The 17,009-nt window shown below is 40.8% G+C and overlaps 1 protein-coding gene across 5 annotated transcripts in view; it reads left to right on the top strand.

Moving 5' to 3' along the window:
* The window catches only part of kiaa0586 (KIAA0586 ortholog), a 371,111-nt gene that overhangs the window by 48,073 nt on the left and 306,029 nt on the right, over positions 1-17,009 (top strand). For 4 of the 5 annotated variants that reach the window (XM_033027181.1, XM_033027182.1, XM_033027179.1 and 1 more), the window contains one exon: positions 4,940-5,060. In XM_033027181.1, the coding sequence (XP_032883072.1) occupies positions 4,940-5,060 (121 nt within the window). Of the gene's footprint in view, positions 1-4,935; positions 5,061-17,009 lie in introns of all 5 variants that reach the window. The other variant, XM_033027180.1, reaches the window with a different exon arrangement.

Here is a 17,009-nt window from a genome sequence, read left to right as displayed (position 1 = left end):
ACCCATCCTCCCTCTTCTCTTCCTCTCCACCCCCCTCTCCCTCTTGTCCCTCTCTCTGTGTCTCTGTCTCTGCCCCTTCTCTCTCTGCCCTAACTCTCTACCCCCGTCCCCCCCCCCCCCTCTAGATGTGACTGCAAGTTGGGGGCTATGCGTCAGTAGATAGGGTGGTTATGGGGTAAAAGGAGCAAATTAATATATTAATATAATATCAAGGGGGGTAATTAGCGTGAGTGCGGGGGGGGGGGGGGGAGGATAGTTAGTGTGTGTGACACTGCATGCCGCCTCCCCCCCCACAACCGCACGTTGGGGGAACAGACCCAACGGGTCTGCACTTGGTCTAGTATATATATATATATATATATATATATATATGTATATGTATGTGACTTATAAATATGACTGTAATCATATATGTATAATTATATTATATAAAAATAATATAATGAATATAATTGTGAATGTGTTTTTGAATGAGACTGTCGCAGAGGTCTGGCTCCTGAACCAGCCTCATTAATGGGTGAGGGCAGTTCCTCTGGGTTCTACCGTTTACTGAACCCCACTGACTGCCAGAGTGGCCATAGTGGGACTGGGGCAGTGCCAGGCTGGGGGAAGGCTAAGACATCTTCCACTGGCAGGAAAATGTCTAACCCCACTCACCCCCCTTTCAGAGCTGCCCACGGCTGGAGCTGGAGCTGCTTTGGGACTGGCTGCGGGCTCTGTACGTGTGGCCCTGCAGTGAATCCACCTCGGCCAGCATGCCCTTCTGGATCATCGTGGTGATGATAGTGGGGAGCAGCACTGCCCTGCACGCCACCCAGGCTGCCTTCAGCACCACCATAGCGCCGGCTCCATCAGACCGCCCACACGCTCGTTGCAACACTGGCCTACCGACAGCCTGACCGACCACTCGCAGCACCCACTGGCCGTCCGACCACTTGCAGCATCCACCGGCCGTCCGACCACTCTCACCACCCAACGGCGACCCGGCCACTCTCACCACCCACCGGCAGCCCGGCCACTCTCACCACCCACCGTCAGCCCGGCCCAACCGACCGCTCTCACCACCCACCGGCGGCCCAGCCCAACTCTCACCACCCACCGTCAGCCCGGCCCGAACGACCACTCTCACCACCCACCAGTGGCCCGACCCAACTCTCACCACCTACCGGCAGCCCGACAGCCCGACCGATCCTCCACAGCATCCATCGGCCTATCGACAAGCCCGACTGACAGACTGATCAACCGACCGACTGAATAACCGACTGACCGATTGAATGACCGACTGGCCCTGACCCTAATCCTAACCCTAGCTCTACATTTGTTATTTATCATTTTTATTTAACAGTTCACATCATAACTTTATAAAGATAAATCAATTGAAAAACAAAATGATCAGCAAGGTTAGCATTACCTTTATTCCTTCGAAAACCGTGTTATTGTTTTGATGTAATTAGGAGGCAGTCATGATCCCAGGGTCCCCGCTGCCTAGCGACCATAAACCAAAGCGCGAGATTGGTCAATTTGCATCCGACCTCAATGTCAAACGTGCATTGATTGTACAATTACTACTCAGAAAATTGGACGTTTTTCTCATATTTTAAAAAAATGTGCAGGTTTTGGTCTTGACGAGTTTCAGGTATGATTTATATAATATTTTTACACAAAATTTTCAAAATTCAGGTAGTTCTGTGAGTTGGGTCACGAACTTGAACGAAAAAGCTCCTCGGCCCACAGCCTAATTGTATTCCTCGCCAACCTTCACAACTATCTACAATTCTAACGCCTCTATCACAAAGTAACGCATGTTACTAAGGTAATAGGCCACTGTAAATTGTCCCTAGTGTATGCAAGTGGTATAATCGGGTAAATGTTGTTGAGAATGTGGGGAAAATAAAATGGGATTAGCATGAAATTAATGAAAATGGATGGCAGCTGGTCAGCGTGCACTGGGTGAACAAAGGACCTATTTCCCTCAATATAACTCTCAGTGCCCCTTTGTAATTTCTGTACTTAACGAATTCCTGTGACGTGGGGGTCACCAGCAAGTTCAGCATTTGGTCACTTTCCGAAATTACTTTGAATAGATATTGGTGAGCTGCCTTCTTAATGTTGCAGTCCTCATGGTGAGGATAGTCATACAGTACAGAAACAGTCCCTACAGCCCAACTTGTCCATGCCGACCAAGATGCCCCATCTCCACTAGTCCCACCTGCCCGCGTGAGGCCCATATCCCTCTAATCCTTTCCTATCCATGTACTTATCCAGGTGCCTTTTACATGGTGTTATAGTACCTGCCTCAACTACCTCCTCTGGCAGCTCGTTCCATTTACCCACCACCATTGGTGGGAAATAATATCCTTCAGTTTGTATAATTGTGAAGAGTGAACATTGAAAAGAAATGGAAGGTGGGGAGTGGACATACATTTTGTTAAATGAACACTATTAAAATTAAAGTGAAAATCATCTTGTGTACAACGTTTTTAGAAGCATAGTTGTAAACATTGCTAGTTATGACCCAAGTTGTTTTTAAATAGCGCAGCATAAAGAGGTTTAAGAGAGGCAAGAAAGTTTTATTGTCATATGTCCCAAAACGAAACAATGAAACAATGAGACCCGGGTTCGATCCTGACTACGGTTGCTGTCTGTACGTTCTCCCTGTGATCTGCGTGGGTTTTCTCAGAGTTTTTCAGTTTCCTCCCACATTCTAAAGACGTACAGGTCAATAGCCTGATGTTTGTTGGGAATAAACTGCTTTTGAAACTGGATGTTAACGCTTTCAGTCCCCATACCACCTTCCCGATGGCAGGAATGAAATGAGAGCGTGGCCAGGATGATGCTGGCTGCCTATTTGAGGATGTGCCTCCTGTAGATTCCTTCAGTGGTGGGGAGGTCAGTACCTGTGATGGACTGGGCAATGTTCACCACTTCTTATAATCTCCTTCATTCCTGGGCATTCGATGTTGCCAAACCAGGCCATGATGCAACCAGTCAGTATGCTCTCTACGATACACCTGTCGAGTTCAATAGAGTATTTGACAACATACTGAATCTCTTCAATCTTCTAAGGAAGTAGATGTGTTGATGGATTTTCTTTATGATTGCATCATTGTGCTGGGTCCAGGACAGATCTTTAGAGATACAGTATGCATGCTCAGGAACTTGAGGTTATTGACTTTCCACCACCACCAATTCAACGATGAAGACAGGTTTATGGATCCTCGAACTTTCTTTTCTAAAGGTCAGTTATTTGGTCGTACTGATGTTGAGAGCAAGGTTGTTCTGGCACCATCAGACGATTGATCTTACTCCTATACTCTGAATGATCATTATCTGTAATTCGTCCAACCACGTGGTGTCGACAGTGAATTTAAACATGGAATTGGAACTATGTCCGGCTACACAATCATGGCTATAAAGTTGTGCAGGGGCCTGATCACACAGCCTTGGGGTGCTTATGTACAGATGGTTATCAATGAGGATGTATTGCTGCCAATTCATATCGATTGTGTTCAGTTGATGCGGAAGTCGATGATCCAGTTGCATAAGGATGCACAGAGACCCATTCCCTGAGCTTGGTAACATAGGGATGATGGTGTTGGTGTAGTCTACAAACAACAGCCTGACATATGTGTTTTTATTGTTTAAGCTATATAAATCCCATTGTGCTAATAACAATTAGAATATGTAAGGTGCTGCTTAAAATAATAGAAATTAATTTTCACACAAATTTTGGTTTTAAATTACATTCATACTGACTGAAAATAATTTGAATTTTAATGCAATTATCAGTGGATTGTTAACCGTAATAGCTCCCATAGGAAGCTGAGACCAGGGGAGCTCTTTAAATCAAATGATGTTGGAGCAATTAATTGAATTAGACGATAAAAGTGGGAATATGGAGAAGGATGAGGCTGAGGAAATATTCGGGTAAAAAAAGTATTATTATAGAAGGAAGAAGCTCAGTTTGGTTAAATATGTACCATATCTGCTCTGCGGGAATATTCGTAGGGAAAGTATCAGTAATCCCAAAGATTATTTTGAAAAGTGGGATTGTAACACTGAACATTGGATAGGAATGAACAGTTTGGTAGATGACAGTTTATAAACCATGAGATGCCATTGGTATTTGGCATGGGTAGTTACTGAGGATGGGTGGGAGATTGCTGTTTTGCTTTGTTCCTTGCTTGCCTGGTTTGAATGTGTTCATTTTGCCGATCTGAGTTTAATTCTGGGTTTCACTTCATTTGGTGCTGTTTCTCATCAATCTACTGTATGCTCATTGGTTCATTTCTTTTCTGCTCTACCCTTGCTTTTTCTACATTAGTATTTTATTTCATGTTACACAGTGGAGTAACAGGGCAATATTTTACTATTCTTGCACTGCCACCTACAGGTGAAGCACAATTAGACATGTTTATCCTTTTTTTAATTCTGGTATATTGTTGCTTGAACAAATTTTAGAAAGCTTTGTGTACTCCTCAAAGGAAGTACCCGATTTTGCAAGCATTATGCTTCACCTGACTAGAATGGTGATGATTAGATATTGTGAACAGGTTATACTTTCAGCTTGTGCTTTCATATTGTGCTTGGTTTTACTTTGTTCAAGCAAAACAACACACGATTTCAGATGTTCAGATTTCAGTACTACTGCTACACTTCAAAAAATAAATTTGAATTAATGTACCACTTGTGTTTCTTTTTAGACCTATCTTTTGGGTGACTTTGCATAAATATCTCTTGAAATTGCCGTAGTTTTAAAGCTGTAATATGCCTTTCAAATTAATGTGCTTAGTGCTGGTTTAAACAAACTTTCAGGGTTTTGGTTTCCATTTGGAGTATCTCCAGCACTGTGGCCTAGATTTACAGAGCAGCCAATTATTTGTTTACTTCGGGTAAATTGTGCAGGTAACATCAACTTTGTTTTTCTCTACCGTTTCAGGAGAAAGGAATTTTTTGGAAGACATTCTAAATAATCAGGAAAATCCAACAAGTGAGACCCATGATGTAGAGAAAACCAATGTTGCCATGACAACTGCTAGCAGATATCCAGAAAGGTCCAGGTAAAAAAAAGACTTAGCTGCATATTCTCAGCAATATTTTTTTCCTTAATAGGAATTAACTGAGAGTATATACACCAACTGCAAAGTCTTTGACTTTGAGGCTTTCTAATGCTAAATATATGTTATGCAAATACATAATGAAAATGAACTCAATTTTTTTTGTTGCTTTTCAAACTGCGAAGATAGGAGACTAGATCACAAGGCCATTCTGATATCCTTCAGTTTCTATGGTTACCATAATGGCATTTATCAGTTCCTTATGAGAGAGGCAAAGCAAATCTGTATGCACGTGGCAAGGTTCCAGGATTTCAATTGAAAAAGCACTTTGAACTGCTGCCAAGTTTATAAGAAGCATAGCTGTCAAGCCTGCTTAATGCTGGCAGTTTGTACTTGGCAAGCTCTCATTTCCCATCATCCTTTATTTGGCTATTCGCCACATACTTAGCGGAAGCTAAAAATTAACCCATGAAGTTGATTGCACAAACTGAGATTGTTAATTTCCTTCACTATTCAGTGCAGTGTAAATGATGGCAACAAACATCATTTGAAACAAAGTAAATAATCTATTTTGTTTTTGTTAAAGTAATTTTGATTTTTTATATTTTATTATTTATCACTTCAAATTTTCCAAAACAGATGTTTCAGCAGCTGTCCACATTGTTATATTTGCTTTTCATTTTACATACAGTTAAAAATTGAATACAACAGAGAGAATGAGTATTGTTTCTTTTTTTTTGCCTCATTGTGTAAAGACTAGATGTTTTTATGCACAGTTCACGATTACTGGAAGCATAATTGATTCATTATTGGAGGCAAAAGGGGTAATTAAAAGAAATATTCATGGATTTTCAACTCTCATTCCCCATTTATGTTACTTACCAGTTGCTGGTACATATGGACTCAAAATTGTCACTTAGGCAGCTGGAAGGAGTTCAAGAAAATTAGGTTTGACGTAAAATGTAAAGAAAGACTTCCATAAAATCAACTCTATTATCTGTGGCAGAATGTTTGCTCGTTTGTGCTGCACCATTAAATAGTTGTACATAGCTTTCTTCTATTCCAACAAGGCAAGTTATATTAAGTAATCCAGAGTATTTTTATGACTTAATTGTTCAACAGTGTTCATCGTGTTTTTAGCCAGTTTTTTAAATAATGAAATTTTGATTCATCCACTGCCAAACATATAAAATGTTTTAAATTCTAGAATTTGTACTTAAAACTAAATGAAATTTGAAAAGAATGTAAGTAAAAAGACAGGTTAATCTCTTGTAAAGAAATCACTCACCATAACATTGCTACAAAATGTAGGCTTTTCGTAACCCTTGTAACTGGAAAATATAATTTCTACATTTCCAAGTGCAGAAAGGAATGATTCAGCACAATAAATGGCATTCAGTCCAATGAATATGAGCAGCATTTCAAAAAGCCATTCAGTTAGTCCCACATCTTGAATTTCCCTTGTGGCTGTAATGTATTTTCATTCAGGTATTTATTCACTTTCTTTTTCAAAATTCCAATTGAATAAATTATCTTCACATTTTGAGGCATGCACTCCTTGTTGCATAATAAGTATTTTTGTAATGTTGCCTTTTTTTTACCGATCATCATACATTTCTCTCTCTGCCTTTTCTGCCACTGGAGCAGTTTCTCATTTACCCAGGCAAAATTACTCTCTTTTTCCAAAAACATGCCTTAAATCCCTTCATATTTTAGAAATGAGAACCTCCAAGATTCACTTCCAAATGTTCTTCATACCTTCTATTATTGGAATAAATGTTCCTTCATCTTTTCCAAGGCCTTGATATTTTTCAATACATGGAACTCACAATGCATGTAATGGTTTGACTGAAGGCTAACATGTAGTTTTACTATTATTAATTTCACTATATGCTTGTAATAGTCGAGTCAAAAGTTTAATATATTGTATTGGTCTTCTCAACTTATACTGTCACCCGCAAAGATTTTTGTGCACAAGGTATTTGTTCTTGCTTCCTCTGTTAAGATTGTAACATATTCTTGTACAGTTCTTCTCCTTACTCTTCTACCAGAAATGTATTGCTTCACATTGCTATGTTAATTTTAATCTGCCACTGAATGCATATTTCAGTTAGTTACCTATTTGTGTCATCCTGAAGTCTGTTACTGTGCTCCTCACTTTTCACTGACTTTCTGACTTTCAGATCATCTGCAAATTTCAAATAGTACCCAGTACACCCAAGTACACATAAAAAAGAGGAATTATTCTTACGACCATCCCTGGGTTACACGGGTGTATTGCCTTCATGCTGAAACACCTTTTCAGCCACCATGCATTGGTTTCTGACCTTTAATGCCATTAGTTTTATTTTATTAAATCCCTTTGGATGTCCAGATAAACAAAATCAACCACATGTCCTCATTGACTGCACAATTTTTCAAATTAGTCAGACACATTTTCATGACATAATTTTACTGATTTTCATTGATATACTCAACATTTTTCCAGTGCCATTTTTTAAATTGTCTCATGGTAGATATTTTATGTCCATTGTACTGAATATTTAGTGTATCTCTAACTTTATCACATACATTTGCTGTGATGTACCTTTAATAGTTATCAATAATATGCATTTCAAAAAACGAGACCAATTTTCCTCCTTTTCAGTTATCAAGCTTGTTTCATATAGGTTTCCATGTCATCCCCTTCCTTAACTTTTGTTGTGAAATCATAACAGAGACTTTGATTAGTTTTTAATATCGTCATTTTTTGAGAAGCTAGGAACAGGAGATTGTTTAAGCCATCTCCTTGCTGAACATTTATTGTGCTGGGAGAACAGATTGTTTTGAACTCAAGATTTTTTGGCAATTAGAGTTGCAGAGATGATGTTTTTGGCATTTAATAAATAAATATTTTCTAATAAATACTGAGATGTATTTATTAGAAATAAGGAAAATAATTTTATTATCTTTGCCATTTGGAGCATTGCTTTGATTTTGAACTTTTGAGACTACGAAGAGCAAAAGCTATGCATTTAATTATGTGTAGTCTAGAATAGATCAAGCACAATCATCTTATGGACAACGTGTTTTCGACATTGTTGTTTTTAATTTTTTGTATGTAAATCTAATTATTGTTTTCATTCTCATGGGAACAATTTTATACCTGTTTTTAGGCATAATGTGTTACAAGAAATGAATGTAACAAAGTATCCTTTTACCATAGGAACCTATATTCATACTCAACCATACTGATGAGGAAATATAAACAGAGCATTTGAAGCATTCACATATTAAGCAACATCGAAGTAGAGCAAATTGGTTCATCTTTAGCTAGAACCAGAATAATGAAAAATTAAAAAAGACACAAAGTGCTTGAGTAACTCAGCGGGTTAGGCAGCATCCTGTTATGCTGAAAAAATAACATAGTTTTAGTTGCAGTGAGGGATCAATAAAACAAAGGTAATATCTTTCATAGGCAAGGCCTGGATTGCTTGTTGACATGTTGGTGCATCCAACTGATTGATAGATTAGTAATGACAGTCAAAGAGAGCGAACACAAACAAAGGGATGTGCAAAAAACTACAAACTGCAAGGTTGTAGAAAATGCCCAGCAGGTCAGGCTGTGTGTGAAGGGAAAAATCGGAGGCAATAGTACGGATCAAATTTCCTACAGCAGAACTGGTCAGTCCTGACAAAGAATTACCTGAAGTTGTTGAATTCAATATTGAGGCAGGAATACTGCAACATGCTCGGATAGAACCAGAGGTGCTGTTCCTCAAGCTTACATTAGGTTTCTTTCTAATGGTGAAGGAGGCTGCAGACAAATTGGTCAGAATCGAAGTGGGATGAAAAATTGAAGTGACAAATTATAAGAAAAATATATTTTCCGACTTGTACATTCTACATGAACAAAAAGGCTGCAGTTGGAAATAGAAAATTCACACATACTGAGTAATCATATGTAGGAGTTAAAGCATATTCTTGTAACTGTGAGATGTGTTTTTTGAATGCATTTGATCCACAATGTACTGTAAAAATAAACAAAATATTTTTCTGAGCACTGAAAGCAGCATAAATGTTGAATTCTTCTCTTCAATCATGAATGCTCATTACTGCACATTAAATCATGCCTGACTTAGAAAGTTATGAGTAGCAATATACGTGGGAGGGGCGGGAGAGGGGTGGGGCGGGGCGAGGAGGTGGGGCGAGGGGGACGGAACAAGAGGGAGCGGGAGGGGGGGACTTGTCCCGGCCCAGGAGCAAACCTTCAGCCTTCAGCCTAGTTTTTATTGTCGAGCCTAGTTTTTATTTATTTTTTAGCTGTGTATATGTGGGGGGTGGAGGGGGGGGATGTGGGGGAAACCGTTAATTTCTTCCCTGCAAGGGGACCCGACTTTTTCCCTGTCGGGTCTCCGGTGTCGTTGGGCCTAACATCATGGAGCCAGCGGCAGCCTCCGGCCGGGACTAACCTGAGGGCTCCAGTCGCGGAGCCTGCGGACCTGACATCCGCCCTGTCTGCCCTCCCCACATTCTGCCGTGTCCAAAATCAGGATCGTGGGACTAAAATGCAACCAGAACTTGAGGAGCAGCCCCTTCAGATAATTATACAGGGGCAGCAACTTCACACACTCCAAATACACGTGGAACACGGTCTCTTGTAGAGTGGCGGCGCCTAACGGCAGCGGCTCGACTACAGTCGTCTGTCTTTTAAAAAATATTTTTGTCTTGTTAAATGTATGTCTTGAGCCTAGTTTTTATTCTTTTTTTAGCTGTGTATATGTGGGGGGTAGAGGGGGGGATGTGGGGGAAACCGTTAATCTCTTCCCTGCAAGGGGACCCGCTTTTTTCCCTGTCGGGTCTCCGGTGTCGTTGGGCCTAACATCGTGGAGCCGGCTGCGGCTGAGGCCGGGACTAACCTGAGGGCTCCAGTTGCGGAGCCTGCGGACCTGACATCGCGGAGCTGGCCGTCTTCGAAACGGGAAGAGCTGTGGTAGCGCGTGGCTGCGACCCGACTTTGGAACTTCGGAGGCTCCGGCCGCAGGCCCGGTGGACAGGAACATCGGGAGCTCCAGGTCCCTGGTGGGAGACCGCTTTTCGGAGCCCCCGCAACGGCAACGTTTCCCGCTGGAATCGCGGGGCTTAAAGGACACGGAGCCGGGGGCTTTAACATCGGAGCCCCAGTTCGCCTCGACGCTGCAGTTGGACTGCTGGACCGCGGGTGAAGAACTAAGGGAAGAGATAAGACTTTTGCCTTCCATCACAGTGAGGAGGTGTTGGAGACTCACTGTGATGGATGTTTATGTAAACTGTGTTAAGTGTGGGTCTTGGGTTTTTTTGTAATGTAAAAACTGTAGAAAATGCAATTTTGTTCAAACCAAGTTGTTTGAATGACAATAAAAGGCATTCTATTCTATTCTATTCTACCTTGCCACAGAAAATATAGGAGGCAGGCAAGCCTATGAACTATATTATAGAGAGAGAGAGAGAGAGAGAGAGAGAGAGAGAGAGGAGAGGCAGAGAGAGAGAGAGAGAGAAGAGAGAGAGAGAAGACGAGCGAAGAGGCAGAGAGAAAAAAGAGAGAGAAAAGAGAGAGAGAGAGAGGAAGAGAGAGAGAGAGAGAAAAAAAAGAGAGAGAGAGAGAAAAAGAGAGAAAAAGAAAGGAAAAAAGAGAGAAGAGAGAGAGAGAAAAGGGAGGAGCGAGAGAGAGAACAGAAAGAGAGAGACGAAAAATAGAATCCAGAGAGGATGATAGCCCACCTTACGGTCCTACCGCCCCCCCTCGACCTCTCTCTCTCTCTCTCTCTCCCCCTCTCTCTCTCTCTCTCTCTCCCCCTCTCTCTCTCTCCCTCTCTGCCTCTCTCATAGATGAACTGAGGCCCAGGCCAAATTCAATTTCAGAGGCCCCCAAACTAAGATCAAGCAGAGGCCCCTCAATTTTAGAGACCCCCAAATCAAGATCCCTTTGAAGCAGACAGGCATGAGGCCCATGCCAAATGGTACTCGTTGCTCCCCCTCTGATAGGGCCTGCCTTTGGCAACCTCTCCTTCTGTTGCGGTTACCGTTGGCAACGTCCCATTGTGATGTCATTGTGGTACTCGGCAGCTTGAGAACCAATTGTGATTGGTGCACTGTGAGTGGCATTGTGACGTCATCACTGCAAGCTGCTGGAAAAAGGCAGTCTGCTTTAATCGTGAATAACTTGTGAAATATAGGATGGAATCTTAAGTGAAGCTGAGTAGGTCGTGGAGGGGGAAAATGTGAGTAAGAATATGTAAAGATGTTAGCATCAGCGCGTAGCGTTTTGAGGAAGATACAATTAATACACACACAGTTCAGACTTTTATAGGTATAGAGATGGGTATTGGCTGATTTTGGGGTTCACTTGACCCCGAGTTGGTAAAAGCATGGTACCAAATGTATTTTGAATAATGGCTGATTATTTAGACTGTTGAAATTTAATGGGCCAAATAGCTAATTATGTCCTTCTTAGAGTTTCTGTCTTTCTCAGTTTTTCTGCCATTGCTGCTATTTTGTCCCTCTGATCCCCATAAATCTACAATCATTATTCCAAAGTTTCATGAGAGCGCCTCAGATAGTTTCTCACCCAACACTTCTCCAGTCACCTAGGATGTGGAGCAAAATTTCATCCTTTGTCTTTTTCCGTCTCTCACAAGCATTGTGTCAGATAATATCTGTGAGTTGCTTTCCCTCTCTCAAAAGTAGGATTGTTACTCTGTAATCTTACTGCTGAAAGTGTTTAGGTGCTGTAAATGCAAGGGAATGTGACTATTGAGGCTATCTGTTGGGGTTGAATTAAATAATACAGAGTCATAGTCTTCTTGATCAATATGGAGCTTTCAGCTGTTCACTCATATGATCCATTTTCACTGTCAGCAAATTTTTGCAAAACACTTTTATCATCTTGTAGGGAAAGTTTTAATAGATTGTTAACACCTGGAAATGTTTATGATCTATAGACATATGTAATAAGTAGCTGGTTATATTGAATAAAGTAGAAAATCTTTGTTGAAATGTCAACGTTTAAAACCGAGTCATGTGCATCATCAGGTTGAATTTGATGTATATGGGAAAGCCAACCTCCAGGACAGTGAAATGCGTCATTGGCATGTGATCCTTATTAATTCTGTGAGGCTTTGTAATAATATTTGGTAATTGAAACTCGGAGAATCAATTTCAAATATACATCCTTTAATGATTTCAGCCTTATTAAAAGCAGCTCAGAGGGTTATGGAGTGCAAAGAACCAGATGGAAAAAAAAATGTTTTTTTTTAAATATAGTTAATATTGACTGTATAAAATCCAATATGTGAGTATGAAATAGATTGTACTACCATCAACATTCTGATTAATTGGATCGTTATTCTATTTTTATTCAACTAGCCAACATATAAATGATACTAGACTAAGTGGGACCCTTTGGGCCCCATGTTCACACGGGAGGGCTGGTCCCCCAACACAATATTCCACCCCTCCACCAATTCCAATAGTGCTGGCCAGTGGGGGGCGGGGGCTTTCTGGAGCGCTAGTATGGGTGTTGTGGGCCGAAGGGACTGGGTTCCAGAGGGCTAGTATGGACATTGTGGGCCGAATGGATTCTTCGGCTGGCAGCTCAGTCACTCAGGCCTGGTGGGCTGGCAGCTCAGTCACTCGGGCCTGGTGGGCTGGCAGCTCAATCACTCAGGCCTGGTGGCTCAGAAACTGCCAGAAATTCTGCCCAAAACAGGTGAGAGACTCTGTGAGAGAGAAGGGGGAGAGGGTGGAGAATCAATTTTAGACATTTTTCATCTTTTTCTGTAGATCACAGCAATGAAGGAGGGAAGTCTATCCAGGCCTGGATCTCACAGGGAGCAAATGAAGGGAGGGAGGAAAATACTGGGGTGAGGTTTAATACTTGCAGGGGGAATACTTACTGATGGGCTGAAGGGACTCCTGGGCTAGTACAGGCCTGATGGGCCGAAGGGGATCTTTTAAAAAAAATCTGAGTGAAATCCCAGTGAAAAGCACTTTTTCTGGACTTTTCCTGGTCTGGCACGGGCCTTTTGGGGCAAAACGCCTGGTTTCTCGGCTCATAGGGGCCTCGTGGGCCGAAATTAGTGGTTTCAGGCAGGCCAAACAACCCATATCATTTCATTTCCAATTACATTGCAGTTTCAAGCACAGGGCGAATAGCTCATTGCATTTTAATTTCACTTCCATTGCCATTGCAGTTTCAAGCACAGGGCAGGCCAAACAACTCATTTCATTTTCATTAAGGGCTAACAAATCATTTATTTAAGTACATTGCATACTCACAGTGTTCTGTAGTTTTCCAGCTCAGACAGAGAGTCGTGACCTCTCCCTCGCCATCTTGCAGACTGACTTCTTCTTCCTCATGTCCGGCCATCTTCTATATCACGTCTTTCCAGTTGGTCAGTGACGGTTGACGGTCGGTGGTTGCAGAATTGGCTACTTCAGTCAGTCACTGTGGTACAGTTTCTGCCGTCAGCATTGCCCGGGATGCGCCACGTGGAGGCTTCTGCTTGCATCCTGCAGACAGACAGCCACGCCCACACTTCCGGGTTTTATAGTCACTCCCCCCTCCCACTGGAAGGGGCGTGGCCTTCATGGTGGTGATTGACAGGAGAGAAAATCTCAAGATTTTTTAAACACTAATAAGTCTTTTATTTTTTAATCGATGGGAAAAATCCTCGGGGCCTGCACAACGGAGGAGGACTCTGAGTAAGATGGCCAAAAGATCACAGCCATATGTGGTAAGGTTTTTTCTAAAATCAAAGCACAGTGCAAACAGGAAGTGGTCAAGATGACACTTTTAATTATATAGATTGTGGCAGGAGACAGTTAAGCACAGAATCGAGATTTTGCATGTTCTTGTGTATGCTTCATTCTTACTGCACCTTGCTGAGAAATTCCATATTCAAACTTTTGAATGGGGTGAAGTTGCACTAAATGTTCTTTTTAAATTGCCTTTTCTTTGATTTACTTAACTGTTTTCATTTACCTAATATTCCTATTATTCCAGACAGATATTGGGCCAAAGCTACTCCCATTCCAATTCCTGCTAAGTTTGAATGTGTGATTCATGGGTTTTCATTTTTTTCATAGTCCATCCAACTTTCACTCTGACCTCCAGCCCCAAATCCTGTGTCTTTGAACCTGAATATAAGTAGAAGTCTTATACTTCTTAAAGGATAAGAACAGAATTAGGCCATTTGGGCCATCAAGTCTATTCCGCTATTCAATCATGGCTAATCTATCACTCCCTCCTAACCTCATTCTCCTGCCTTCCACCCATAACGCCTGCCACCCATACTAATCAATAATCTATCTATCTCTGCCTTAAAAATATCCATTGACGGCCTCCACAGCCTTCCGTGGAAAAGAATTCCACAGATTTGCCACACTTTGATGAAATAAATTCCTCCTCATCTTCCGAAAGGAACGTCCTGTAATTGAGACTATGACCTCTAGTCCTAGACTCTCCCACTAGTGGAAACTTCCTTTCACATACACTCTATCCAAGCCCTTCACTATTTGGTAAGTTTCAATGTCTCCCTCATCCTTCTAAACTCAGTCAATTACAGGAAGAGATTTTTAATATTCAATATTTAACAACTACACAGCAAATCAACTTACGACTGTAATGTTGGAGTATTACTGAGGCCACATGAGTGAGTACTTGATGCTCATTCTATTCAGCGGAACGATTGAAGTTGAACCAATATCGCTTCTCTCTCCATCTTGTCTGAAAACAATCTGGAAAGTTTAATGCTGACAGTTCTAAAAGTAAAATATTATGCATAATACAGATATATTTGCACAAATTACTTACAGGTATTTTAATTTATTTGTGGATTGCTCAGAAGAGAAGAAATTACATATATGAACCATAAATCTTCTGGCTTGGTGGATTGATGTATTTATCTCCACCAAATATTGATATTGCCTCATTCTCTGTAATATCTTTTACAATGTGGATGGCACATGAATGTTTCATCACAAAATATCCTGGGTCCAAATTAACAAAAATCTTAAATTAGGACCTGCATAATGAGTTTACTTCCACAGGAGCAAAACTGGAAAAATTTGAAGCCAGACTCTAAAGATAAATTGACAGTCCTTCTAGCTACTGCTTACCCTGTACACTGATTAACTGTACACCGTGTCCTATTAACAGTCAAGAATGAATTGCATTAACAGAAATAAGATCTCTCTTGCATCATTATATATAAATTTATAATTTGAGCTGAACTATCCACGCTATAATTTCACCTGTGAATTTAATGACTTACAATTGCTGAGTGGTTTTTGAATATTTTGCCAGAATATCTTAACATTTTAGAGTAAAGAACAATGGGCCAAATGCAGGCAAATGGTACTAGCCCAATATGCCAACTTGGTTGGCAAGGACAAGATAGCCGAAGGGTCTGTTCTGGTGCTGTACATCTATATGACTCTAAGTTGCAAATACAAATTTATTCCACTTTTCATTAATCTACACCAATGTATCAGTTTCTGTAGTGGATGACATGGGTGAAGAGCGAGTTTGTTTGTAATATAAAGCATCAACTTTAATTCAAATAAATATAGTGTGAAGCAAATAATTAAACATGGTTTCTACCTTTTGATAAATTCTGAGGAAAATAATTTATTCAAACAAGAAATGTGTCTGATATGATTGTTTCAGATTCTATTATGGACAGAAAATGTCAGACACGTTAATAATGACCAGTGTGCAAACTTACTGTTTCAACGAAAGAAGTGAATGCGCAGCTGTATTTTCCTACACATTTATTTTGATGATGTTATTGGCTTAAACATGATCTGTGAGAGCATATTTTTTAGAAATGATTGTACATATGATTGTCAGTGGGCCGGAGGGCCTGTATCTCTAAACTAAACTAAGACGGTAGAGAATCTAACTTGAGTCCAACACTAGGCTCACTTTGCTATATGGAAGTCAGTGTTGCCCCTCATTACGTTCTCTGCATGATCAATCATTAGGAATTTAATGTGATCAGGCCAAGTTAATATTCATCACTCCATCTTTATCCTTTTCAAGTGTCATCTATTTTTTTAATTATTTGAAAGTGAATACAGTCTTCCTTTAACTATGTTATTGATTTATTTCTTCTTTTGGATATTTCTGCAAAATGACTTGTCGAATGCCACAAACCAAAAACATGGCTATGGTATTAACTGCTGTGACTTAAGTCTGCTAAGTTTAGAAATCTTCATTTTAAGATTTAAAAAATAGAAATTATTATACTTAAGAGTAGTGGTGTAGACCTGTATTACCACCACAAGTGGTGATAAATGGCAAAATTAAGATGGACAAGTTTGCTTTGTGTTGTAACTTCAGGCATGGGAGGCCTCTTTTTATGGTTTGCATTCAATCTCTTCAATGGGGGCTATTTACGTTGATGTGGGATGGTATGATTGCACATTTCTGTAAAAACAAAGACCAAAATATACTGCAGATGCTGGTTTAAACTGAAGATAGACAAAAAATGCTGGAGTAACTCAGCGGGACAGGCAGCATTTCTAGAGAGAAGGAATGGGTGACGTTTCGGGTCGAGACCCTTCAGTCTGAAGGAGGGAGTGCAGCGTAAGTTCACCATGTTAATTCCCGGTATGGCGGGACTAACATATGTTGAAAGAATGGATCGCCCGGGCTTGTATTCACTGGAAATTAGAAGGAAGAGAGGGGATCTTATAGAAATATAAAATTCTTAAGGGATTTGACGGGCTAGATGCAGGAAAATGTTCCCGATGTTGTGGGAGTCCAGATGCAGGGGTCACAGTTTAAGAATAAGGGGTAGGCCATTTAGGACTGAAATGAGGAAAAAATCATTTTCACCCAGAGAGTTGTGAATCAGTGGAATTGTCTTCCACAGAAGGCAGTGGAGACCAATTCACTGGATGTTTTCAAGTGAGAGTTAGATATAGCTC

The sequence above is a fragment of the Amblyraja radiata genome, chromosome 9, assembly GCF_010909765.2.
Source record: "Amblyraja radiata isolate CabotCenter1 chromosome 9, sAmbRad1.1.pri, whole genome shotgun sequence".
Classification (NCBI taxonomy): Eukaryota; Metazoa; Chordata; class Chondrichthyes; order Rajiformes; family Rajidae; genus Amblyraja; species Amblyraja radiata.
This window is presented reverse-complemented; position numbering and strand designations above follow the sequence as displayed.